The sequence below is a fragment of the Argentina silus genome (assembly GCF_951799395.1).
Source record: "Argentina silus genome assembly, chromosome: 2".
NCBI lineage: Eukaryota > Metazoa > Chordata > Actinopteri > Argentiniformes > Argentinidae > Argentina > Argentina silus.
The window spans coordinates 15,170,951-15,198,374 of NC_139656.1; the positions used below are offsets into that span (position 1 = coordinate 15,170,951).

At 45.2% G+C, this 27,424-nt stretch overlaps 1 protein-coding gene across 2 annotated transcripts; it reads right to left on the minus strand.

The window, feature by feature from the left end:
- Positions 1–1,832: 1,832 nt before the first annotated feature.
- dagla (diacylglycerol lipase, alpha) lies at positions 1,833–26,549 on the minus strand. Of its 2 annotated transcripts, XM_083664921.1 has the most exons (20): positions 25,924–26,549; positions 17,704–17,805; positions 17,348–17,559; positions 16,373–16,474; positions 16,041–16,179; positions 15,741–15,828; positions 15,190–15,324; positions 14,977–15,054; positions 14,685–14,809; positions 14,157–14,307; positions 12,885–12,968; positions 12,404–12,481; positions 12,011–12,091; positions 11,649–11,791; positions 10,743–10,811; positions 10,584–10,656; positions 10,254–10,462; positions 9,882–10,008; positions 5,953–6,116; positions 1,833–5,229 (listed from the first exon to the last, which is right to left on the minus strand). In XM_083664921.1, exons 2-20 carry the CDS (start codon positions 17,796–17,798, stop codon positions 4,116–4,118), a joined length of 3,267 nt encoding a protein of 1,088 aa, XP_083521047.1. In that variant the 5' UTR covers positions 17,799–17,805; positions 25,924–26,549; the 3' UTR covers positions 1,833–4,115. The 2 variants fall into 2 exon arrangements, with proteins under 2 accessions (XP_083521047.1, XP_083521046.1); XM_083664920.1 differs by lacking the exons at positions 1,833–5,229; positions 5,953–6,116 and adding an exon at positions 7,151–9,283.
- Between the last annotated feature and the right edge of the window lie 875 nt (positions 26,550–27,424).

The following is a 27,424-nucleotide window of genomic DNA, read 5'->3' on the forward strand; positions in this document are numbered from 1 at the left end:
AGGCAAACTGCAGGGGGTCCAAGGATGTCTTCACCAAGGGCCTCATGTGTGCTAGCATCAGTCTTTCCATAGTCTTCATGATGTGGGATGTCAAGGCTACTGGTCTATAGTCATTCAGAACACTGGGGTTCCTTTTCTTTGGTACCGGTACCAGGAAAGATATTTTCCACATTGACGGGACCTTTTCTAGACTGAGGCTCAGGTTAAAGAAGTACTGGAGTACTCCACACAGCTGGTCCGCGCAGACTTTGAGCACCCTTCTTGGTGCGGAGTTTCCCAAGCGCTCTCTTCACCTGAGCCATACTGATGCAGACATTGCAGCGGGGGGGGGGTCGTTGTCTGTGGCAGTCGTGTAGGGGGGCAGAATGATGGGGAGCGCTGAAGAGTTGTGAAGTGAGGAAATGGTGGGGCTGGAGGAGGAGGGGAATGGAGGGGAGGTGTGAATGGAGTCAAAGGGGCTGGAGAGGGAGAGGGGGGGGGGGGGTACTGGATGGGACAAAGGGGTAAGTGAGAGGTGTGAATGGGTCCAGACAGGGCAGGGGAAGGGGAGGGGCTGGTCCAGTAGCTGAGCAGAAAAAAAAAAAGTCTGTAGTAGACGTGCAGACTGCAGAGGTGTACTCAACAACACCATTCAGGTGATAAAGTGTTTGTCCACAAATGTTACTGTACTGTCTCACCAGGTTTGAGAATTACAACATTGTGTCATTGTGAGTGTTCTATATATGGGTGAGACACGTTTCTTGTAATAATGAACATCGACAGTGTTGAGTGACTGAATCTTCCCTATGCATGTGGAATCAATTGAAGCACATTTCCAAACATCTATACATCTACAAACTATAACAAACTGACATAGCTACAGGTAGGCAGTACTCTTTTGACCAATTTCTCCCAAGAATGCAGCATCTGTGTTCTCAGAGCTCCAATCGTGGAACTCTGCCCATCTACTTCCGGACACTGTCAATTTATGTAAATGAGGATTTCTTCAAAATAAGAGCTCCCAAATTAATTAATTAATTAATTAAAACTAAATTAAAACTTTATTTTGCATTTAAACATGGTAAATAGGGCTGTATATCAATCATAACCATATAATATTTGGTATAGATTTACCCCAGAAGGGTTTGTAATTGTTCTTATACCTCAGAGTACCCAATCTAGACTGTGTAGGACACATAATGGACTGTACAGAGCTATTTTTCCAAGATTTCATTTGTTCTCTGGTACCACTCTACTCCTCAACACTTCCAGAATGCACATCAGGTGAGTTTGAATCTAGAGCGATGTCATTGCAAAAAATATATTTTTCAAAGATTATTTTTCAATACTTCTGATACAACTTTGAGAAGTATTGACATTTTAAAAAAATAATTTTGTACAGTCCATTGTGTGTCCTACACAGTTCAGATTGGTTACCTTGAGGTGTATGGCTGGAGTAAATAGCCAGCAACATTTGCAATGACATCGCTCTAGATTCAAACTCACCTGATACGCATTCTAGAAGAGGAGTAGAGTGGTACCAGAGAAGTATGTACAGTCTTGTATGTACAACTTCTTGTTGCGTAAAATGTTGCTTATTTCAGCAAAAATAAAAAATAAGAAAATATTGTGATACCATCACTTTCCATTCATGTTTTAACTCGCGCTTTTATTTTGAAGCTACGAAAACGGCGATAAGCGAAACCGGAAGTCTTAATGGAGCTAGCTGGAGCTTATTGGAGCTCAGAGAACACAGATGAATGCAGCCTAGGTTAGAAAACAGAAAATCCATAAAGATGCATTGAGATAGTTTCTCTGAAATTGGTTTTGCTTTATTCCATTACAGGCAGGGAAGTGAGGGGTAAGGGGTTAAATACATTCTCATTCGGGGACAGGGGGGGGGGGGGAGGGTAGCAAACCAGGTAAACATGGACAAGACATAATTGAATTATTTCTCTTTCAACAGACCAATTTCTAAATCTGTTTTTATCAATTCTGTTAAATTTGGCCAATAATTTGCCATATAGATCTGTCATACTAAATAGATTCCTTTTTTCATACATTTTTCTATATATGTCAATATTGATATAGATTTTTAATATACTCGTTATCATAATACAGCCATTTTCTACATTATTCTATTGGAATTGAATCATCTTCTTTTTTTACAGAGACGGGAAACAAGACATCTGCATATAAATAATGACACAAAGAAGACAGTGCTGTACATGTCATGGTGAAAAAGTACTGTCTCTCCCCATGGTGGTGGTTAGATACACTGGAGCCTGACCTGTTGCAACAGAGCTATTTTACACTGATACTTCAACCCTGTGGTGGCTAGCCAGAGACTGCTGTGTGAGCATAGCTTTGAGAGGTGTCAAACAGCCATAGAGTAAAAGCCTGTTGAATGACACCACAGTAAACCCATTTGCCCAGCAGTACAGCAATTACTCCACAGTGACCCTATTCAAATGGCTGATACCACAGGTTACTGTATGACCCCTCTCCCTATTAGAGACTGTTTCTGATCACCATGGCAGCCTCTTGAACAGAGCAGCTCACTGTCACCATGTGTCGCCTAGTACTTCCTCACTTGGACTGAGATATTTTGCCACAGATATTCCCTTATTTTGAGAGAGCCAGCTGAAATCCAGCAGACTCCCACAACAACTGAATAATAAAAAAAAAAATCATAAAAAGCAAACCAATCTGTTACAAGAGTAATAATAAGGATAATAATACCATCAATAATAGCAATAATAGTGATAACAACAGTTATGGTAATAAATAATGTAGTTTGATCCAACCAATGCAACAACTGATATGAAGTATGTTTGCCACATAGTTTAGTAAAAATGTAATGAAATTGGGCACTCTACAGCCCATCTATCCAGTCCAACCCCAACTATGCTGGAGATGAACCAGTTTAAAGGGAACCAACAACCTGATATTCATAGATAATATTATGTATCCAAGCAAGATGGCCTCTTTAGAGGACTGATCTCCTACAGTGCATCTCATGTTTCTTTCAGAACATTGGGTACTATACAAACACCTGGAGAGGAACATATTTTGTAGGAAGTGTGCCATGGCAGTGTAGTAGGGATGGCATCCTCTCCAGAGTGCTGTCTGTTACACAGTGTGCAAGGGAATAGACTGATTAGCCAAGGGAAAGATACTCAGTATCAGTATCCCCTCTCTGAGCTTAACTTGGTACTTTTGTTTTTGTGTGTCTAAATTTTGCAGTATTCACATAGTACATACACAATATTACAGCTTATAAATACATTTGGCAATACATTTTTGGCAAAGGGGGTTAAATTGTGCATTTAGTGGATATGTGTAAGATCATGTTCCATGTGTAAATGAGGGTGGCTGAGTGACAAGAGTTACTTCTCCTTAAAAATGGATTCTACCTTCCTCATGCACCACAAAAGACAACCAAAAGACCAAAAAAAAAAAAACATCCAGAGGCATTCTTAAAAATGGTCACAATCACTGTTTTAAGACACATTAATTATCTCTCATATACACTCCTCGTCATTTCCTGATAGACCTGAGGAACTTATCATAACACCTTCTCTCTCCTCTCTATTTGTCAGTGTCTGTCTACGTACATCACTTCCTGATATAAAAGATGTATTAAATTTTGGGGGCTGATGTTGAAGGGTATGTTGTGTGTTGTAGTAATGTGCCTATGTAAACCGCACCAAGTGTCCAACTCATCCATGTCCCTGTTCAGTTGTCCTTTGTTTGATAAAAGTCACATCACTGCATGGTTGTAACGCTGCCATGTTGATGTTAAGTGAGCTAGTGTGTTCTGGAATGACAGTGGCAGGGGTTATTCACCCCCTAAGCAGCACAGGCCCCTGGCATGCAGACAGAGATTTTAAAGTTAATAGCAATAGTGAAAATGCTATACACAGCATTCAACTTTGACACCTGAAAATGGAATAGTTTTTCATCTCAGTCTATTCTAAAGATCTACTGTGTTGTCTCTGATGGATAACAGCATTAGCAGATATGCATTACCATCGCATGCATGTTCAGTGATACTTTTCACAATATCGGATGGACGCACCGAGGGAGGGAGGAGAGAGAGGACGAGTGGCGGAGGGACTGGGGGGGGGGGGGCACTACACCATAGAGGCTAGTGCGTTTTCTTCAGGGTAGGGACAAGGGGTGGAGGTTCTTAGTATGTGTGTGGGAGGAGGTGCTCCGTCGGAAGGAGAGAGGTCATTGAGCTCCCCAGAGGAAGATAGAGGGAATGAGGGCGAGAGGGAGATGCCAGAAGAGGGGTCGGCGGATCCAGCGAAGGTACGGGGGGGTTTAGGGACCAGGTTAGGCTCCAGAGTGGCCCGAGCCAGCAGCTGTTTATCGTCCCCCTGCTGTCCTTCCCCCGGCAACCCCTCTTCTTGACCGTACGAGCCCCGGCCTGACTCGGACTCCCCATCTGAGAGCTCCAGGGGCGGGGAGCCGCTACCATCAAGCCTGAAGAGAGAGTCCAGGTATTGGGCAAACTCCAACACTGCCTGGCTGGGGTTCCCATTGGACAGCTGGGCTGGAGGGGTGGATGCTGAGGGATCTGTCTCCGCCCTGAGCTGTGTCTCTCCAATCTCTATCTCCCAGTCCTCCTCTCCTCCTTCCTCCTGTCCAGAGCCAGTCCGAGGGCTAAGGGGGGAATTAGGGGTGCTGCTTGGGCTGTAAATAGCGGGCATTTCCTGGCACTCCCCATCCGGCACAGTCTCTGGGGTGGCACCAGTCTCTGGAGGTTTGACAGGGTGACCTATGACGCTCTGTGCCAGTGGAGCTGGGAAGTGGTGGCCACTGTAGCGGGGGGTGGCAGGGGACAGGTGCATGGGGTAGTCTGGGGTGGAGCCAGCTTCCAGAGGGGTAAGGTAAGGTCCTGCCTCCCCCAGCTCATGCTCTGGTGTGGCCTGGTACAGGCAGTCAGCGGCCAGCAGCTCAGTGCGAGAGCTGAGGGAGGGGTTCTCCTCTGGGATGGGGGCATTCAGGGAGAAGGGTAGGCACCCAAGCATAGGTGAGCCCCTCAGAGCAGCCGAGGAGCGGCGGGAGTCCAGGCTGTAGAGGGACTCGGCATCTGACAGACTCTCCATCACGGCCAGGGGGGCCCGTCTGTCCCTCAGCTCCACCGTCAGGCGCTCCCGTGCCCCCCGCAGCACTACGGGCACCGGGGGAGGGGGGCACTCAGCAAAACCATCCAGGGAGATCTCAGAGCGTGCACAGGAACTGGGGAGGGGAGAGGAGAATGGGAGAGGGAAGGAAAAAAGGAGGAGGGAATGGAGAAGGGTGGGAAGAAGAGCAGAGGAGGGGTTTGGATTGGGGAACAGATCCAAAAAATAGAGGAAAATGGGTCAAAATATGGGTCAAGGACACATTCACAAGGAGTGGAGGGTTTCCATAGGAAACATGTGGAGGGTTGTTGTGAAATCAAAACAGAGATAGTAGGTAGGAATAAAAAGTTGGCAGAAATGGAGAGGGTCAAAAAATGAAAGAAAAATACAATATGGCAGGAATAAGGTAGGAGATTGAGGGGGTTGAGGGGAGAGGGAGAGGAGGTTACAACACAATTCACCATCACTAAAATCCACTAGACTAGTTCTTCTCTGAATGGGCTGAACCAGAGGGGGCTAGGTGGGAACTGTATACTACCATACGTAGCCAGAGCTCTGGGGTCAGACAGCGAGCGTGCATGCGTGAGAGAGAGGACAGTGGAAGAGTTAATGCTTACATGCTTTGCTTGAGTTTCACACAGAACAACACATACTGCAGGACAACAAAAGAGGGGTACTGTATGCCTCTTAGGTGTCTCATAAACATAAAGTACTCCCATGCATGCATAGACAAACTGTACATACTCATTCTGACTGTACACAGGCAGACACACATTAGCCAGGGTCCCTCCCAAACCCCCACCCTCACCCAGTGCACACTGCTCCCCACTGGACTAACCGAACACTGCTGTTCCTGCGATGGTGGGTGCTGGGCGTAGGCTGCAGGGAGGCCGGGGGGCCCATGAAGATGGCCTCTGGGTTCAGGTCCACCTCTGTAGGGCTCACCATGATTTTAGCAGCCGAGAGCAGAGCAGTCTTCCCTTTGTTGTAGTTCTCCAAAACCTGCCAATAAGACGGTTGGAGGGGGACATCAATTCACTGCCAATGGCATTGTTCCGACATTATTGACAGATCATTTGAAGGCTCTAGAGGGACTGGGGAAGAAGAAAGGTAGTCAATCAGAGATAGAAAAAAAAGGTGGGGAGAAGTAGCAGGGGATAGAAAGGGCAAGAATGCACACGCAGTAGAGTAGAAAATGCCTGTCATTTCCAATAAGAAATTCTATCAGCAAGAACAGTGGGGAGAGAGAATACATACCACAAAGACATGTAAAGAGCAAAGAAAAGGGGATGAGAGAACGATTGTCAAGACAAGGTAATTTACCTAGGAGGCATGAAGGTTAGAAGCACTGTAACCACCCACCATCATTTATCCACCCCCATTCATTCTTTTAAAAACTTTTTCACTCCAAACCTTTTCTGAACACCAGACACTCACCTTAAAGTTGTTCCACAAGTAGGCCTACACCATACGTTTGCACATAACGTCAGAGATATGCATAATGCATGTGTACTGAACACCGTAATAAGCTAATATGCTAGACCTATATATATTTATGCTCTGATAAATATGAATGATAAAAAAAAATATTAAAAATATATATATGGTTGTCATGTGACAAAGAGAGCACTGTTATGGTTCTATAAAGCATGATTTTTGAAATCAGCATGAAATCTTACTGAACATGAGGAAAAATGCTGAGAGTTGCTCAGGCTATATCGAAGAACACTAACACTAAATCCAACAGACACCAACGTCCATTACATAAGTCATGCAGGTTTGAGTGGCTTCCTTAGGGCCTAATACTGTTTATGAAGTGACTTGCTATACAAGGTGTGAAAAGCATTAAAAAAAAGATCTTAACATTTAGTTATATGACTGATTTAGATTAGACCATTGTATTCAGTACTTTTGTCATGGACAAACCCTCTCTTGACATAATAAGTCAAATCTGTATAGTGACCCTACCTACCCTGACCGTACAACATCACAGACCACATACATACAGTCATATTACCACACAGTTAAATGTTTGTTTGTTTTTAATCAGTTACAACACATGATGAAAAAACACACAATAGAATGAATACATGAAAACAGACAAGACATGCAAAACCTCATCTGATTTTATGACAAATTAAATACAACATCACAATGTCAAAAAGGACAAATGGAAGCAAATAGTAAATATCAACTATATAGGAAACTAAAAGTTAAATAAGGAGTAAACAATGAATTAACATGCATGTTATGTACAGTATGTGTTAAGGGAAGAGATGGACAGGCTGTGAGTAAAAACAATGAGGATGACGTGAGATACAAATAAAAACCATGCAATAATGTACTGTGTTGGATTTCACTCTATGGCAGCCTACAAACAGCACCAAGAGAACCAGGAAGAAGACCAGGAAGGCCACCAACCAACTGCAGAGTTTCCTCATTAGCAAAACAATAATCAAACACACATTATCACGACCCTCAGTAGCAAAGGGACCATTGACCCACACCTGAACAGAAAACAAAAAATGAATAAATATTCAGAGTAATATAAACCAGTTGGTGCATCTCACACAGCCTGGCTCCTGAGGCACAGAGGGAGGATGTGGGGGACAAAAGTTGAAGGTTAAAAATTCTGCACCATCTCCTCTCCATCACACCAAGACTGTGTTCCCCAGAGCCAAGCACACACTGAAAGGCTTCTCTGAGTCCCTTTTAACCATGACGAATAGCATAGTCCTCCATTCTAACAAGTACCTTGAGATAGATTGACCCATACTCTATCATTTGATCAAATGACACCAATTAAGCTGAAAATAGTCATGTAAGGGTTTCATTCTATCATCTCACTAATTCAAAGTGGACTGACTCATCTAAACGGAGGTTATTACAGACTAGAAAATTTGTAGAAGCAGTCATCACTATAGGAAAACAGACAACTGAAAATACCAGGCCACTAGAGACTATGTGAACACCATAGAGCTGGATTGAAGACCACCAGTCTAGAGGGAAAATCACATAGAAATATAGAATTCACTATAATAGAATTGCGTTTCTGTTTGGTCATGCTTTTGTGGTTGTGTATCTGCAGAGAAGGGAGGAGAGGGGGAAATTGGACTCAGGGAAGCCTAGCACGTCCGTACTCAGGACACCTTGAGCTGTCAATTAGAAACCACAGCCGCAGCCGAGGAATAAAGAAGAGAGGGGGGGAGTTAGTGGTGGAAGAAACAAGGGTCACCATGGAAACCCCCATTGCATCTAGAGAAGAAAAGCGTGCGTTAGTTAGCAAGTAGGATATGTGGTTTCTGAAAATGCCCCCTAGCTGGTGCCAGAGCACAGGACTAACAGTAGGACAGGTTGTGTGTGAGACTAGGGAGGGGTGGGGGGGTATGTGGGCTCAAGGAGGGGGGCTACACTGGCAGTGGTGGTGGTAGGGTGGTTGTGGGGGTATTTGACACTGGAGGGGTAGAGGGCACATATGAATGTGGGGAGAACAGCGCTTCTGTTTGGAGACTAGTTGAGGTATCCAATAACAAGGAGGAGTGCAGGTCTGTTTGGACAGACAGAGGGGTATTCAAAAAGTCTATTTGCGGGGAAGGAGGGGTATTGGGCTGTATAGGCCTAGAAGGGGTACTTGTTGGTATGGTAGTGCTGGGCGCAGATGTAAGGGGAGAGGAGGGTGTCTGGAGTAACTGAGGAGATGAGGACACTAGGTCTGTTTGGGCGGCACAGGAGGTACTTGCTGCCTGAGGGGAAGACGCAAGGTCTGTTATTGGACGAGGGATCAGATCAGATTCACAAGGAGAAGGGCTATTTGTAACCTGTGTGATAGAGGGATGGTCTACTAGGGGAGGGGCATTTGATAGTGGTTTGTTAATAGGACTATCTATAAGAGGAGGGAGAGAGGGCAGGTCTGTTTGGGTAATAGGTTGGGTATCTGGGGGAGGAGAGGTAGAGAGCTCCCCTGTTCGGTGGACAGATGGACTATTGGAAAGAGGAGAGGTAGAGGACAGGTCTGTTTGGGTATCAGAGGAGGTATCTGAGAGCAGGGGGGAAGATGGTACATCTGTTTGGGAGGTTACGAGCACAGTGCAGGCTTGTTGGTTCTCATCCTCCATCTCCTTTGGCTCTGTGTCTGCCTGCTCAGAACTGGGACAAAATGGTTCCAGCACCTGCAGAGACAGGTAAGTATCACACACTGACAGGCGCACACACATGCATGCACGCACACACGCACGCACAGCAAACACATAGCAGAGATAAGCTTCAACTCCGACACCAATGCAGTTTCTATTAAAGGCAATGTCAATCTGTGAGCTTAGTAAATGTCAGAGGACTCCTTTGTAGCCCTGACTTTGAAAGCACCCAAACATACACAAGAGCAGTCCATCCAGCATCCAGTGTGAGCTGACCCATATCCAGCGACAAGAGCACCATAGAAAAAACAAACTAGTGGTTAGTTCAACTTGAAAACGTTCCAAAGAATTGTTAGCAAAACATTTATAGCAGAAAAAAACCAGACATAAACAGAAAAACACACATTCATCCATATAGTGCTCATCTAGTTTCTTGATCCACAAATGTCACCCACAATGAATTTGTTGCAGTGCTCTGCCACCTGTCCTGTTGTAACCTTAACCCACAGTGCATTCAACCAGTGCGGTTATCCACGGAAAAAGCTCCACATACATGATTTCAAAAGCCCTCATGCCAACATAAACATTTACACACACACACACACACACACACACACAGTATATGAGCACAGACCTTATTGAGGCCTTCCATGACCATGTGAGGCATGTGTTCGTTGAGCATGGCTGGGGAGATGATGACCTCGTCGAAGGCCTTGTTGTCTCCCCAGAGAGCTGAGTAGGTGGGCTCCTCCTGTCCACAGCTATCAACAGACAGAACAGATGTCTCACAAGCACATGTCAGTATGCTTAGCTAATATCTCATGACTAAATCATATCTTTTTTACCAAGAGTGATGTTTGTATAAATTCAGCTTTTACGGTAGTAAAGTATATTTCTTGTCTTGTATCAGGGGTCTCACTAGCTGTGTGTTCAACTGCTTTGCAGCATATATATCCTTGTACTGTACCACTCCCACCCTTCTAATTTCTAGTGGCCGTTGTCTCACCATGACTCAGGGGGGTGGTTGTGGACCACGTGGATGACCCTGCCTGGGGGGTAGAGGGGGGTGGAGGCAGACAGGGCAATGCTAAGGTCACTGGGGTGCAGCCAGAGGCGGGTGCTGGGGGGCGCAGGGGCGGTCTGGGGCTGGGGGCCGTCGTCCATTGGCAGCTCTGTTTTAGGGATGCACTTTGTGCCCCCCACGATGATCCTCCACTGTCAGAGAAACCAGAGTTTACAACCAGCAGGGCGGTGACAGCACTGTATTGACTAATACACAAAGTGATGTATTACTCATACAGTACTCTACGGCCTGCTCTGTTGATAGAAATGTCACCTTTGGCTTGTTGCTCTTCTGTAGTACTTCCAGCAGGTGGCGTCGAAACCCCTCCAGCTGTGAGAGGCCAATCCTATGAGACACAAGCAGCAGTTCATTTGATATGCCCGGTATAGAGCAACACATAAGATTGAAGGTAGTTAAATATGAAGAACTAACCTTGGGACCAGGTCCTTCCCCAAAACCACAGACGTGACAAACTCTTTAGAGTACTCCATGGCATCCTCACTGTCAAACAAGATGAGGAAAGTGAGAGAGACACACTAAAGAGAGAGAGAGAGAAGTTGGAAAAACATAATTTGTCTCTCTGGGAGAGAGGCGTCTGTTCCTCTTTCCCTCCATCAAGACCGAAATCGTGACCGAATTTCCAATCCCCAAAAATTGAGGCCGTCTGATCTAACTGGCTAAATAATTCAACACCTCTCCACAGCACACATTGACAAGTGTTGAGCATCAAGGCCTGAGATGTGACGGCCTTCAAAATAAAGCTTTATTGACATAAGACAGATATCGACTTAGGCGGTGCCATAAAAGGGAACACATTAAATGTTAATAGAGTAAATCACTAAAGACAACTATTACACATTAAAGGGTCTAAGTGCAGAACTTTCCATGCTGACTGCTTTATACAATAGGAAGTGGTGGACAATGCAAAAGGATTTTGATATGTACTGCTAGTCTAGTAGCAACAGTCTAACCGCAAATTACCATATCTCTGAACAGCACTGGCAGTGCAGTGAGGCATGTAATATCTTCCCAACAGTTAAGCTGCCATTTTATGGAGGCCATTCAGCCTCTATGCAAAAACAGGCAGGACAATGATAGGAGCCAGTGTCTAGTTTAGGTGAAGGATGCAGTAAAGTACATGAGGCACATTCACTCCATTATATTCTAGATTATGTCTGTGTGAATGAGTTGAATGTTAGTCCCTTCCCATGTGTTCGGGTATTCCATTGCTATCACAGTCAGTACATGGGCCATGGGCAAACTAACTACAAGGGTATTGGTATTGATTTGATGGTTTGATATTATTGACCTCCCCAGTCTCCCCACTCCTGTCCTCACCTCAGAAGGCCCCCTGGTGGAGAGTAGGAGTAGCACTGCAGTGTGGGGTACTCAGGCCGGAGCAGGAAGGAGAGAATGGCAGCTGTGCCCGCACCCAGGGAGTGCCCCACTATCACCAGCCCATAGTGCATGGTACCCTTACCCTGAGAAAGAGAGAATACATTATACATTACACACGCAGGCATGGATACTCACATATACATATAGCTCAAACTAAATATTCTAGCACTTTTACAGTAATAATCAGTTCCAACTAATGTGTGAAGGTCTGACTTTTGACCAAAATACACAGGTCATTTGAGACACAGTAGTAACAATACATTATCCAGCACCCTGCAAGACTGAGACATTCACTAATGTACCAAGTCTCTCCCAAAGGCTTGTGACAGGATCATTTCCTGCTCCAGCTTCTTCTTAATGTACTCTGCTGAGTAAACCATCCCCTGAGAGAGGAGGGGAGAGAGAGAGGGAGGAGAGAGAGAGATAAAAGGAAGGAGAAAGGGTTACAACAGATGAATATTTTCTGCATTGTAAAGTATTTTTCAGTGACTTCATATCATTTCACATATATGGATTATTCTACTTTTGAGAGTTGAAATGACCCTTGTGCTTTGGGGATCATGTTTGCAATGGGTTTGAGGCAATTACATGGAATGGACCAAGATCTCTGGGCATGGCTTTAAAGAATAGGCCAATACATATCTCAGGAAGCCTATGGGCAGAGTAGAACTGTGTGAGTTGGAGTGTGTTCTGACCTTATGGCCAAGCCAGGTCCCATGCTGCTCCTCCAAAGGCAAGCGCTCGGAATCCCCCGTCAGATCAGTCAGAGCATCCTAGCATGACAGAGAGGCAACAGGTTAATATACTACTCAATGCACTTCTATGTGTGTGTGTGTGTGTGTGTGTGTGTGTGTGGACACACTCGCAAAAGAGAGAGAGGGTGAGAATGAGAAAGAGAGAGAGAATGAAACAGACAGACAGGCGGAGATAGAGAATGTTTCACCAACAAGAGAGGGGGGGGGGGGGGGGGTGTGGGAGTTAGAGATAGAAAGATAGCATGAGAATTTCATTTCATGTAACTGTGAGAGGAACTGAACTGCACTGAAAGTCATTGTACTGCATAGCATGGCATTGTGTTGAGTGAATGGAGTGGAGTTAGGTGAATATCTGATCATTAATTTGTGAGTCACTGTGTTCCCTGTGTGTTGGGACGCAGTGTGTTGTGTCTTGTCTTACTTTAGGGGACAGGGTTCCTCGGATGCTGATGACCACTTTCTTTTTCCCATGATCTACCGCCACAAAAAATGGAGTCTCATAAACCTGTGAGTGAGTCAGAGAGAGAGAGAGTGTGAGTGAGTGAGACAGAGCGAGAAAGAGCCAAAGGCCAAATTAATTTATTTTTGTTGAACCTCCTCCATCCTCATGAACCTCATTTGCAGGCTTTAAGGGAAGGGGTAACAGGCCCATCTCCAGGCATGACCCCCCCCCCCCCCCCCAGCTCCAGCTCCAGCTCCTCTCTTGTCAAACATTGGACTGACTGTGTCATTTTATGGATGGAAACGCAGAGTGGGCCAAGTTAACTGAGAGGCCTGCTTTACAAACCACAGTCTTTGTGTGGCTGAAGTGCTAGCTGTTTTACTATGGAAAGTAGGATCATTAAAACAGGTGCAATGTTACATGTGAAGGGGAAACTATTTGTCAAGCGATCGGCAGTGTGACCTCACATGAAATACCCTTAAAATGCCTGTCTTCAATAATAGCCGGGCCACTAATGACATTGAAGCATTGAATATTGAATTATTTTACGATATGCATTCTCTGTTGATATTAGCAGATGATTAAAGCAACTCATTTGATTCTGAATGACCGTTGCAACATTACTGGTATTTATTCAACAGTCTGACCAGTCTTTTTATAGCAGATTTGTATGGAAACGATAATCAATTATCATATCTATCAAAGATTCATCTAGTTTTGATTTATTGTAGGCTAATAATAGTGATATAATGTTGGTGGATATTTGATCTCAGTTTGGCAACAGCAGCAGGTTAACAGAATAACCACCGGTTTCCAATAACCGCCTGTCTCCAGTATGCACTGTGTGCCCTCCGTGGTTAAAGCAAATAAACGCCTGGCCTACAAAAATACGTTTTACAGTAAAATTGTATAAATATCAATCTGATTTCTTACACATTAAGTTATATTAGGTGTTGGATAATCAAGGAGTGATAATACAATATGATAAAAGACTGACCAAAACCAATGAGAGAGACACAGCATAATCCAGACTACAACAGACCCTAACAAGCTGTACACCTGCTCTGTAATGTGATAATTGCTTTTCGTAACCCTGTTATATCCTGAGCTCCTCCTCTTCCTAGTCCTTTCTGGTAATTGTCCGACTGACTTTTGACCCCCCCACCCCCACCCCCACCCCCACCCCCACCCCCACCCCCACCCCCACCCCCACCCCCCTCCCGAGTTATTCAGCCTACTTTCCATACTCACCGCGTCGTGACAGGAAGTGTAGACAATGTGGACCTGCTTGAGTTCCCTGTCCAGGAAGTGGCGGCGGATGGCCAGGACGTTACAGCCACAGCAGTTGTCCTCCTCCACGGTCACGCTCTGAGACAGCCTAGAACTCCCCCCTGACGTACAGCTGAGGGGGTTGGGGGAGAGGGATGAGAGGGAGATAGAGAGGGGGGGGACAGACACACAGGGAGGAAGAGAGATAGAGAGAGGGAGGGAAACAGAGAGTAATTAGATGGAGGATAGAGGATTTGGTCTGTGTATCAGCAGTCAAGTGGTAACTGCATGGGTCAGTCGTTTGTTAGAATAAAACAGTTGTAAACAGTGGAGTGGCCGTGCTGTGTGTGTCAGTGTGGTCCATTGTTTACTGCCTGTGTAATAGTGAGTGGGCCTGGCTCAGGCCAGAGAGGTATTGTCCCAGTGGATTACCACTTTGTCAATGCTGATGAATGTGAAATGTGAAACCCGTGTAAGTGCTTTAGAGAGCAGCGGTACAGGCAGACTTACGGGCATGAGCTGGCCAGGCGGCAGAGCCCACACGCAGGCTTCCTCATCAGGTACATGGGCCAGCCGTACGCAGCTAGGGCAAACAGCATATAGTAGCATACCTCCTTGTACATGCCCATCTCAGACTGACAGAAAGAGAAAGAGAAAGAGAAAGAGAAAGAAAGAGACACACACACAGTTATACCCAAAAGGAGATACATATACCCTAGCCTTAGCAAGATGCTTAACATCAACCTAAGCACGCACACACACACACACACACACACATACACACACACACACACACACTCACCGAATTCTTAAGGTCCAGGTATTTGGTGTTGCGAGTGACAGGCATTCCGGATAAGAAGGCTAAAATGTCATTATTGGCCTGAGGGAGAAAAACACATATTACAGCCAAACACGCACATGATTGCATGTACCAGGACACACACAGGGATCCTCCAACTCCCTGTACTGTCTATCATATTCCTCCCTCTCTCCACTCCTCCCCATTCCCTCTTACCTGGTCCAAGATGGACGACCTCTTGGACCTCTGTCTCTGGCGGAGAAGTACGAGGCCAGCAATGATGTCACTAGGCACAATGTCCAGATCTCTGAAGAACTCAGCAAACAGGCTGGCCACCTCAGAGTAGGCATCCTGGCAAGGATGGACAACGACATTCTAACCATTGTAGCATAGATCATGTACTTTGTATTGTATGTTTTCATGTTGTAAACTGTCTATGTATTATCCTATGCGCTTTTTCTTGTCAGAGCACTACTATGCATAGTACCAAAAGCAAATACCACCAACTTTGGCTGTGTGACAATTAAAGAGCATTGAATCTGAAGCAATACTAAGTGGCAGCTCCATATCCGAGCATTTTGCACTTTGAGACCAAGTGATACTATCAGCAGCATGTGGTTGACTGAGAGAAAATCATGTGTAATAGATGTGTAAAACTGTTTTCACTTATCATCGTCCGCATTAAATACAGTATAATAGCTTTATACAGGATAAGCCTATGAGACTCTGTGTGTGTGTGTGTGTGTGCGTGCCTGTGTTGCACTCACAGACTGTGTGTCCTGGGCTCTGGTGCAGCACATGAAGAACTTGAGTCTCCTGCTCCAGCTGCTAGCCTGGCCCTCTTCCAGTCTGTGTCTGAGAGAGGAAGGACAGGGATTACCTGAGTGTGTGTGTTTGTGCATGTGTCTGTGTGTCTGTCTGTCTGTCTGTGTGTACATGCCTGTATGTGTGTGTGTTAGGCATGTCTGTCTGTCTGTGTATACATGCCTGTATGTGTATGTGTGTGTGTGTGTGTGTGTGTGTGTGTGTGTGTGTGTGTGCGTGTGTGTGTGTGGAGAACAGTGTACCTGAGGGTGTAGGTGGTAAGGTTGCGTTGGCGCCGGCGAGTAGCTTTCAGTTTGACAAAGGTGCGTCCCGTGGGGTCAAAGGTGCACATGAGGGTAAAACACACACTAAAGATCACCAGCCAGTTGCACACTACAATACCTGGGGGAAGAGATGGGAGACAGGACGGTTTAGACACCACATAGATCTCAAAAACCATTCAGCAAATAATAAATACTCTCCTCCATTACTTTGCTTGTATGTGTCCATCCTTTGGTATACAAATTCTCTCTCACTCCAAATGATTCACAAGATTCTAGACCACATTTTCACTCATGCTATCCCCCTCACTCACCCAACGCTAGGTTCTTGGCAGTCACATCAGAACATGGTATATAGTATTGGACGAGCCAGGCAATTCCCACAACTGCATAAACCAACTCCACCAACAGAATGGCTAGAGAGAGAGAGAGAGAGAGGGGGGGGGGGGGGGGGGGGGGGTGAAAAAGAGAACACATTCATCAATATTGCAAATTCAGACAGACTTGGAGCAATGAGAGACGGTATATCTGTATTTCTAATGCCAGGCATACACGACACGATTTCTAAAATGTTAATGCCGGAGCACATTCACATCACCCTTGCAAAAATCATTGCGTCTTGCTCTTACTCTCTCCAAGATGAGGGTTCTCACAGTCCCGAGATTTAATTTGTACACTGACGTATGATTGATAAGATGTGATCAAGATCGGTTGTCAAGGTTTTTACAGTAGCAAGAGATGACAGACAGAATGACGGGGCTCAAAGAATGAAGAGGATGGAGAGATTTTACTGGTTAACTTGACAGGCATGCGTTTGTGTTAGAATAACAAGGTATACAAATTGTGAACCTCATGTTGTAGGTGATATAATTGTGTGTAGCACACAAAAGAAGGCTTCATTATTTGCTCTGGTTTCCTCTTAACCGGTGCAAGGCTTCTACAGCTGACTCTCCTTTCCCATCTTTCCCCCCCCAGGTATTTTGTCACCAGTTTATCTGCTAGGCATGCCCTTCTATTGCCTAAAACTGTATTCCTATGGAAATCGTCTCGTAGACCCACTCACACTTCATGAGCGACGAACAAGATTTATGATATGTCAAGAAAATAAATCGGCACGTCCGATGGGTCTGGAGAACGGGCCTAGCCTACGTCCTTAGGATTTCACCCCGATCATGAACATTTTGGCGAACACGTACTGTATGCCCAGCATAAGTATGGTGTGTTTGTGAATCTATACAGGTGTGTCTTGCCATAGACTTCAATTGAACATCTATCTCTGCATGTCTTACCTAGCCGTATGTAGAGGACATACTGCACAGCTTCTCGGGGCTGTGTGTAGAGGATGCTGCCTCTCATACTCAGCCACATAATGGCGCTCTCACAGATCAGGCAGCTGACCAGGATGCCCAGGTACCCCCGGCCATGGTCCACCAGGGTTACTGAGCACGACTGGTCCGAGCCGTAGGGCAGGCCGAACAGAACCACGGACAGAACCACCAACCTGGGACCAGAAAGGGAGGGTCAAGGATATGATGTGCTGACCACACAGACGCGCGCGCAACCACACCCACACACACACACACACACACACACACACACACACACACACACACACACACACACACACACACACACACACACTTACCAGATGCAGTGCAGTAGAAAGAGGAAGAGGGCGGGCAGCACCAGGTCATCACTGCCAACTGACCAGCGCCGCCGAAACATAACCATGCCCGGCATCACTGCCCTGTGAGTGAGGGAGGGAGGGAGGGAGGGAGGGAGGGAGGGAAAGAGAGGGGAAGAAAACAACAGTTAATGCATGTCTTGCAAACCTCAAACGACAACACCTAAAATAGTTTTAACCGCTGGGGTTTTTTTTTTGCACACGCTTCAACATACCCTGCCCTGCATCCTTTTCCTCAGAGAAAGCAAGGGCAAGTACACTCTTTCACCATTGACCAGATTGCATAACAGGCCAGATTTCCTCAAAGCTCTGCTGCATCTGAAAGACTTCAGCAGCACCTCACTCTCAGTCTCTCCTCGCATTTGAACCTCTCCAGATGGAAAAAGAGAGAGAGAGGGGTGGGGGAGGGGGAGGGGGGCTGAAATGGAAATATGGGGGGAGAGAGAGAGTGATGGGGAGAGAAAAAGAGAGGGTAGATGAAGATGAGACATATGGAGAGGAAGAAAGAAGTGAGAGAACGAGGATTTCACTGGCCAAAGGACTTTCATACAGAGAAAGTGTAGCAGGTAATGAAGGAGAGAGTGAGAGGGGACTTTGTCATCGGATGGTTTCCACATGCTACAGTAATGTGAATAGGCCTATTCTTTCTCATTCTCTCCAAAAGGGCACTCTGAAACAAGTCAAAATGCCTTAGGGCCTAGACTGAACTGGAAGAGGAGCAGAGAGAGAGAGAGCATGAGGGAATTGGATAGTTAGGCTAATGTGGTGTGCTGCTATTTGCATATTTGGTCAGAACAGATGCAAATCTTGCCCGCTGTCACAAAACACATGGCTACGGGTAAAATAATGTGTAAAATAAGGAACGCCTAGTGCCAAGACGGCATTTTATAGAGGATTTAACTATAGTACAGGGGCAGAGATCCTAAAGCTTGTATAAAGCAGGCCAAGCAACAACTCAATTTCCACTATTTTTTTAAGAACAACAATATCTAGTGTAACACCTCAATAAATGTTGTTTCCATACCCTCAGACAGGCCTAGCAGTCCTGCTGTAGTTGGGTTACGGCTCCACACTCTACCACCTCAGTCCTTGCCACATGATTTCCTGTCAACTCCCCGTGGGTGTGAGTCACATTAAATAGGGGACAAGAGGAGGAGGAGAGGGGGGAAGAAAAGAAAAGAAAGAGAGAGTGTGCGAGAGAGAGTGAGAGAGAGAGAGAGAGAGAGAGAGTGTTTTGACCTAATTGAGGTGGGGCTCAATCAGGCTAATAAACCCTAGCAGATCCCACAGTGCGGAAATGTATATAGAGTCAACCGCTAGGGACGGTGACATCATCATAATCAGTTGTTTTACCACTCTTCACTATAGGCCTCTATTGTTGAGATGTGGGTTGTTTCAGCCCCCATGGGGAACCTCACCAGTGGAACAATACTCTGTGTGACGTTAAATGGATAGGCTGTATCAATAGGTTCAATACAGCAGCACACACTCCCCCGTGCTGCAAAGGCGATCAGAGTGTCAACGTGGGTATTTATTCCAATAAATTCTCGGCCTAGATTTATAGACAAAAACTGGAACAGATACCGTAGGGGCAGAAACTGTAGGGATAGATCTGGTTTCAGTTGTCATCCCGCTGTTTTCATCTTCTTCTATAGTCTTATAGAAGCTAGGTCTACAACACATTAATACAACCTTATATAGTAGTAATAGAAATAAAGCCTTACAGCTTTACAATTCCCAACAGCTTCGACATTGAGAGCAAACAGAGAGCAAATTATAGAAGATGTATTAGACCTAAATGGAAGCTGCAAAGTGTGATACGTTCTGCATACAGTAATCTGTGGAAAAAATACACCCACAGTAGTATCCCACATTTATTCAGAGAGATAAAGGTACTACAGAAGAGAATAATCCATATCCCTGGGCTTGGCTATACTCCATTAGCAGACACACACACACACACAAACACGCACACAGACACACACACAGACACACCTGCAATCAGCTTCGTCCCCAGGTCAGTGTCCGGCCAATCAGTGCAGTGACCTCCGCTGAAATGGGTTCCGCTGGGCTCAAATGAGGAAATTGATGGTACTCATCAGTGCATGCCTTAACCCCACAGCACTAAAGCTAACTCAAGGGCATTTGCATCCATCACCCTGGAGATGTGGCCTGTGAGAGGGCCGCTACCCAGCCACCGCAAAGGACTCTGGGTAAACATTTATCAGACACGCTTTGGTAGAGCCGAGGTCGCATTTGAGAACTTTGGAAAGGCCTGTGAGTTTATAACACATTTGAACATGTGACAGGGTTCAAGGTAAGGATGGATGGAAAAGTCATAAGGGAAAAGATTAAAAAGCACTGTGTTTAATAAAAATCGGTCCATCTTTGTTCCCTACTATGCCGTCACTGTATATCGACGTGAAGTAGGAATGAAAGAGCATACAAAGGATACTGTATTTTTTGTTAAAAGCCATTCTATTCAACAGCTCATCAATAGCAGCAATGTGATGAAATGCATGTTTAGCTAAATTCACAATTATATTTACCTGCGAATCAGTCAAAGGACAGGACAGATCATGCAAAAAAACACCTCCAGGATGTATGTTGAAGGAATCTGAAAGCACCCTTATGAATACAAAGAGAGAGAAAAGCAGTAGAAATGTCCCCCAACCAGTTGTGGAGAAAGGGCATTTCACTTGGCACACAGCTACCCCTCCTCCCTCCCCCCTAAACTTCCTCCTACTAACAAACACCTACAGCACTAACATATTGAATAAAACAGCCTCTGGGTGTTTCATAACATAGACTAGAAGAAAGCCAAAGTGAAAAATCTGACCATGGTATTGGCAGCTCCACCATAGGCAACTCTCTGTCTCTCTGGCAGTTCTCTGCATTCTGTCTGTGACTCATTGAATCTCTCAGTGTCATCCGCATAGCTCAGATCTGTGAATCCACATGACATGTGTTTTGGGGAATGTTTATGGCAAGCCCCTGCTTGTGAGAAATGCGTATATAACACAGTGCACTGTTCAGTATGCCCTATGACACTATCACACTACTATGACCAAGCTTTCTTTAAGGGTGTTTGTACATGCACCATTTTCCTGCTTCTAGGTATAGGAATGTTAGCTACACAAAAGAGAAATATCTGAAGGATGTAATGTTTGATTGTTTTCTTCATGTCTCTGTCTGAGCAGTTCTACCCGTCTGTGCCTGTCTACATCTCAGACACCATCTAAGATAGTATGGGTGAAGTTATAATGCATAATCAATGATTCAACATCTGTCGTAAGCCTACTGCAGCACATTAAGCTGCAAAGTGATTGTCTCTATTGAAACAGACAGCAGGTTGGCCTGTGCCACAGGCCCAGTCCTTTATCTTCTTACTGTACACAGCAGGTTCAGACTAACTGTGCTAGTCTCCACCACCACACGCTACTCCCTTCAGGTCGACTGGAAGTGGGTCACAATGATGCTATGCACATCAGTTTGGTGAGCAAGCAAATCTCTCTCTCTCCCTCTCTCTGACTGTCTGAAGCTGACACATCTCTGCAAACACATAAAACACACAATGCAATAAAAGCCGGGTTTGAAAATAAACATTGCTATAAACTCTCCAACACAAGGGATGCTATTTTTAGAGCTTTCCTTCAGATGGGACTTGGGAAAGGTTTGTGTCAGCATGTAGGCTCAGTCACTAGTATGAAATGAAGCCAACACTGAAGAAAAAATTACCAAAAATGACATTTTGACACATTTAAAAAAAAAAAAAAGAATTCAAACACTCTACCCAGAGTTCATTTTCCAGCTATTTGAGGCCTCATGATTTTCAAGGGGTAGAATAGAAGAAGCGCTGGTACAACTCAAGGCATATGATGTGTGATAAGTATTGATCAGGTGATTAAATGCAGGCTGATTATCCCCAGTAGCTCTTTATCTTCTCTGTCTGGCTCTGGTTGACATTTTGACACTTCCTCAAAAACGGTCCCCTCCCCACCCCCCCAGTTGACTCAATGTCGTTTGTGTGTGTGTGTGTGTGTGTGTGTGTGTGTGTGTACAATGGTGCCTGTTTGACAGTGTGACTGACCGACATAACATTGGCACCAGTTGTGATCCACCAAAGTCTGATCACTCTGATCAAGCCAATGGGCCTCAAGTGCTACTGTAGGCTAATTCTAGGACAGTGTGGCACTGAAGGTCTGGTGTCATGGCTTAGGCAAAATCATTTAAATCAAGTCACATTCAGTGGCTTGCTTCATTGTCACGAAGAGGATGAAGAAGAACAGGGTATCAAAACACTGTACTATCCTCTCTTTGAACCAATTCCTGCAATGTAAAACAAACCAGCAAAATTACACGCAACATAGGCTATGTTTTCTCTCTGTTCAGACGCAATGACACACAAACCCACACGTACGCAATTTGTTTAGTGAGGACACCAACAAGTTGGCTACGCAAATCACATCATCACAAAATGCACACTTGCATGGAAGAGCGCGCATAATGCAAAATGCACATACTACTATCACACAAACTCACACAGTAGAAAGTGTGGAGTGGGGAGAGGTGAAAGGGATTGAGTGGGCGGGAGTGGGAGCAGAAAGACGGAGAAAGAGGCAGAGGGAGAGTAGGAGTGAGTGGCACATGGCTTTCAGTCTAAAAAAAGGAAGAGAGCAGCATGCAGCCAAAACCAGAATCTGGATTAGCTAGATAAAGAAAGGGAAGGGGAGGTGGGGGGGGGGGGGGGGGTAGGAGAGAAAATGTAGGTTTCCTCACTGTTGCAATGGTGCAGCAGAAGACACACGCTGCAGGTTTTAACGGTTATAAACCTCCTCTGAAATATGAATAGTGAATGAGCGTGTGGGCAGAGTGAGGAGAGGAAGGATGGAAAGACAGAGAAAGCAGGAAGATGAGAAGAGGAGACAGGCAAAGAGGGAGGGGAGAGAGATTCTCATATCATAGGTTGACTGCGTACGGAAGAGGATGTTGTCCTGTGACAAAAAGAGAGGTGAAGGAAAGAAAGACAGAGGAAAAACAGGAAAAAAACAGAGGAAAGTGTATTCGAAAAAGAAGAGAATGAAACAAGCTGAGAAGCAGAACAAGTAGAGGGGAAACAGAAGAAGGAGAGCATGTGGCAAGGGCATAGGGGAGAGAAAGAGAGAGGAGGAGAAGGAAAGAGGAGGAGGATAGGGAGAGCAGCTGAGAAGAAGTGTGTTCTATGTGACACTGACCCAGGCAGACAGAGAAGGAGCTGTGTACAGAGGCAGGGGCAGACGGACGCTGGCGTGGGCGCGAGAGGGCTGGGAGCAGAGAGACACGGAGGGAGGGAGACAGGGCCGGGCTGCAGCCGCGCCACGCTGCCAGCCTGGGTTAGCATCACACTGGCACACACTCTCTCAATATCCTCCCGATCACCCCCCCCCCCATCCAACCGAACACCTCACACAGAACCTCAGGACACAACACCACTATGCTCTCCTCACATCATTTCTGTGCACCCTCAGAACATCACACACACGAGACACCCCTGTGCCCTCCATACTTCATTAGAGTGCCCTCTCAACCAAGACGTGCCCTTTCAACCAAGGCGTGACACACACACACACACACACACACACACACACACACGAGAAGAGACAGCAAGTCTGGCAGGACTCAGGAGATACTACTGTCTCTGTGGCGGTGGGAGTCAGCAGGGAGACGGTCGAAGCAGGTGTAAATACAGCACACATCGTTCATCTGTACACTGTAGCTGGGAACCTCAGTCACCTACTGTTTACATGCATAGATTAGGCTAATCTGTCATATTTGCCAGACAGGCCTTTATTTGAGCTTGGGAAAAGCTGTTCAGTATGGCCATCCTACGGCCCATCTTACACCTGGCCAGTTTTCTCCATGTTAGATACAACTCAGTCAAGTCCACTTTTCCAATTCAAATCAGTTATGCTATGGTGCATTTCACAATTCTGCTGGATGCAAAAACACCTGCAGAAAGGATTGAACCCCAAACCCATGAGAGTAGAGCTATGGCGATAGTGGCCTGGGAGATCTACCTGAGGACAGAAACCCAAGGTACAACCAGATCTCATTACTGGGAGCTATTCTCTCACACCTGCTGGTGCACCTAATATTTTGCCTAGCCACAGTTACTACAATACAATGAGGCAACACTATTGCTGGTGCAAATGGGCCTGTATCTTTATCGAAGAGTTGCAGATGATGGAATAGCCCAAAAACAATGCCTTAAATCTACAAACACATAAGATAGGCTGCCTCTAAATGGTGGAGAAATCAGTCGAGATTACACATACTGTACAGATGATCAGAATACAGAATATGATATTGGTTTGCTGTGAAGGGAATCAACTAGGGAGTGGTTGCTTACTATGATACATCCAAAACAACTGCAATAGCACCTCTGCTGGAAATAGAGCGTGTGTGTGTGTGTGTGTGTGTGTGTGTGTGTGTGTGTGTGTGTGTGTGTGTGTGTGTGTGTTCCGTTTTATGGATCATCAAGTCTAAAACATGAATGAGCATCTCATGGCACACACACACACATTCAGTCTCATCCGAGAATATATTAATCAAACTGTCATCAACCAGTCATTCAATAATGGAACAGAGTGATGGTGTCGAGGTTGGAGAGGAGAACCTGACGGCCATGGCTGTAGGTCTCACTGCCTGATTGTACTAGACCTTCTGTCCTCACAGCGAGATGAGAAGAGTAGAGAGGAAGCGCCACAGCACTAGGAACTCTGTCTCTCTGCATGTGTGAGATTACTGCAGGGATAAACCTGCTTTACAGGGCACAGGGTCTTCAGTCCAAAGACAAGACGTATACCATTGGATAAGACCATAATCCTGTAATGTACACTACATAGGCCTACTTGGATCGCTGCCTATCGGTTCCTGTCCTCACTCAAGGATCCCATACATGATTATGACATTATGACATACATGACATAGATTTATCAAAATAAGCGTTTGCTCAAGGGAGTGGGGAGGTGTACCCCTCTCTGTCCAATCAGGTAACTTTGTAACAATATATAATAATAATAATAATAATAATAATAATAATAATAATAATAATAATAATAATAAGTCTATTTCAGAGACCCGTTTTAGGCTTGTGAGCACACATTTTTCTGTACCATTTCGAAAACTTGGAACCTCAGAAACCTTAAAATGAACGTTAGTTATTTGAATAGAACTTCCTATTGGTTGATTCTGATACTCTCCAAGTGGGGAAATTTGGATATCATCTTTGTACAACAAGTTTCCAAGTCATGAACGCACCATTAACCTGCTTCATCTTCCTCAGCAACCCATCTGCTTCATGCCTGCACATGAATGGTGCATTCATGACCAACTTGGAAACTCTGAATTCACACCTGTGATCCCGCACCTCCGAGTTTGGAGCATTCAAGTGATTTGAGGTTCGAAACTCCAAACATGAACGCCCGCAGGTGATGGCTTTTATAACGTTGTCCAGTTATAACCGCTTTAACTTTACATTTTGCAAGTTTGCAACTCTCCCAAACGCATCTCATGCAAGAAAACAAACAGCTTAGATTTGTGTATTCAAGATATTTCCACTTCACTTAGCGCAAGCTTCTGCTATGCTCGCGGTTACTTTCTTGTTGACATGACGTCAGAGAAATACTAGTCAGAAACTCGGAGTTCAAGGATGATACCCGAGTTTCCCACTTGTAATTACTGAATTGTAGGGCCATTCAAATTGATTTTTCCCACTCGTATTTTCAACTTGTCTTGAATGCACCAGAACACCATCACCATCACCCTGGAGGGTGATTGAGTGGAAACACACAAAAAGGTGTTTCCATCCATTATGCTACAGTGGAGCAGCAGAGGGTGACAAGTCAGAGTGGATTTTTAGCCGCTTATTCCAACTATTATTGGGCCTTATAGACTAGACTACCCTGATTGGCCCTTTAATGATTGCCTCCCTGTTATCACCCCATCAAAGTCAAATAAAATCCTGGAAACAAAACTGCACTTAGATTTATGTGTGAGCTTACACCAGCCTTCCTTGCCTGATAGTCCAATAGGCTATTGCCTGAATCAGCTATCAATCATTCATGCCGTCATTGTGTCACACAAGGTGAGGATTCGGGTGCGACACCCTCCCCATCCCCATTGATCGGGCGGGCTACTCACCTGTATTATGACGATGCCTTGCCGAGACCCACTGCATCGGTTCTGTTTGCTCTCCCATCCTATATCCACCTCGCTCTCACCGCCACGCCAACTCGGATCACAGGTTGCACCGGTATGAAACCTTGTAAAATACACACACGGGTACTGTGTGCTCGCGCTTAGCCGTAGACCACACACGTCCCTATGAATGGATCCAGCCACAGTACTTCAAAGGACGGGTCCAAAGGAATCCGGTTCAGTCAATCTGATAAAGTCACAGAGCCTGTATCATGTACCGTCCAATAGCTCACACATACGTCGCTCCCTTCCATGTACTCAAGGTCTTGATTCTTCGATCAATTGCAACACGTCGTCGATATTTTGTACCGTTGCCTATGTCTTTTCACGCCAGTATGAGTGCCGGGGAGTTCGTTCATGCAATATTTCTCACCGACAGTCAGACAGATTAAATAAACTGGGCAAATGTATCGCTACACACATTTTAGATACTGAGTGTAACATCACTGACAACCTACCGGACAACTCCCGAACCCAATCCGGGCTACTGGAGCGGCGGCAGGTCCCGAGAAATTGGTCGGTGTAAAGCCCACCCCCTACCAATTTTTCTCCGAGAAAATATGTACGTCGTTTCTATTCCCATTTCCTATTCCGCAGCTGCGGATCAAACCAAGAATCACCACTGCGCTATTTACGTAGATACTTTACGTCATCTATTGCTAAACTACACAGCCGTTGGATTTGCGTTATTCACGGAAGCCTTGCCATTTTCCTATACTGGAGAAACCGCTGGGATACTGCTGTGAAATGCACGACTAGTGGTTTGTGAATATCGAGGAATCTCCGACTAGAAAAGAAGGGCGTGGAGCCGCGTCATTTCCTGGGCTTCATAGACTTTAATTAGATGGGTGTGCCCGGAGAGACGCTCCTAAATGGAAAATATATAGGTAGACCACCATTTAAAACAGAAGAATCAGTCAAACAAATAGAATGGCAAGCTCAAGCACACCATTGGCTAATTACATTTACCACAAATAGCCTGGCCTATAGGTTATCTGGCATGGCACCCTCCCTAAAATAGCTAGCTGCCTGAACGACACATTCTTAAAACAATATGCCACAGCTTGAATCTGAATGAGGCATACATCCTAAAACTGATGTTCATACCTGTAGGCACTAGAATATCATCAACTGCGAAATAGGTAAATGACTAGGCTTATGGATTTATTTCTAAAAGTAGGATAATAATAGAGAGCAAAAGAGTACAAAAACTGAAGGTTTAAAGTTGTTTCTCACCTCAAATATAAAATATTATTGTCTCACACCTGAGTTAAATGCCGTGCCAGATTGCCAGACAAGACATACATCCAGCCAGCCTCAAATTAGGCCAATGTAAAAACATCACTTGAAACTGTCCATCAGAATTGTCTATGGAACTGGTGAAATTTAATTCACACATGATTTGCTCAATCCAATTAATAGATTAACAATAAATAGAATAATA

Bases quoted from the DNA above. Each gene is read 5' to 3' on its own strand.
- dagla (XM_083664921.1), bottom strand. From the start codon at position 17,798: ATGCCGGGCATGGTTATGTTTCGGCGGCGCTGGTCAGTTGGCAGTGAT. The intron at 14,308-14,684 runs GTAAGTCTGCCT...CAACCCCCTCAG, and splicing joins CGCCTGGCCAGCTCATGCCC to CTGTACGTCAGGGGGGAGTT. The intron at 10,463-10,583 runs GTGACATTTCTA...TTTCTCTGACAG, and splicing joins AGAAGAGCAACAAGCCAAAG to TGGAGGATCATCGTGGGGGG.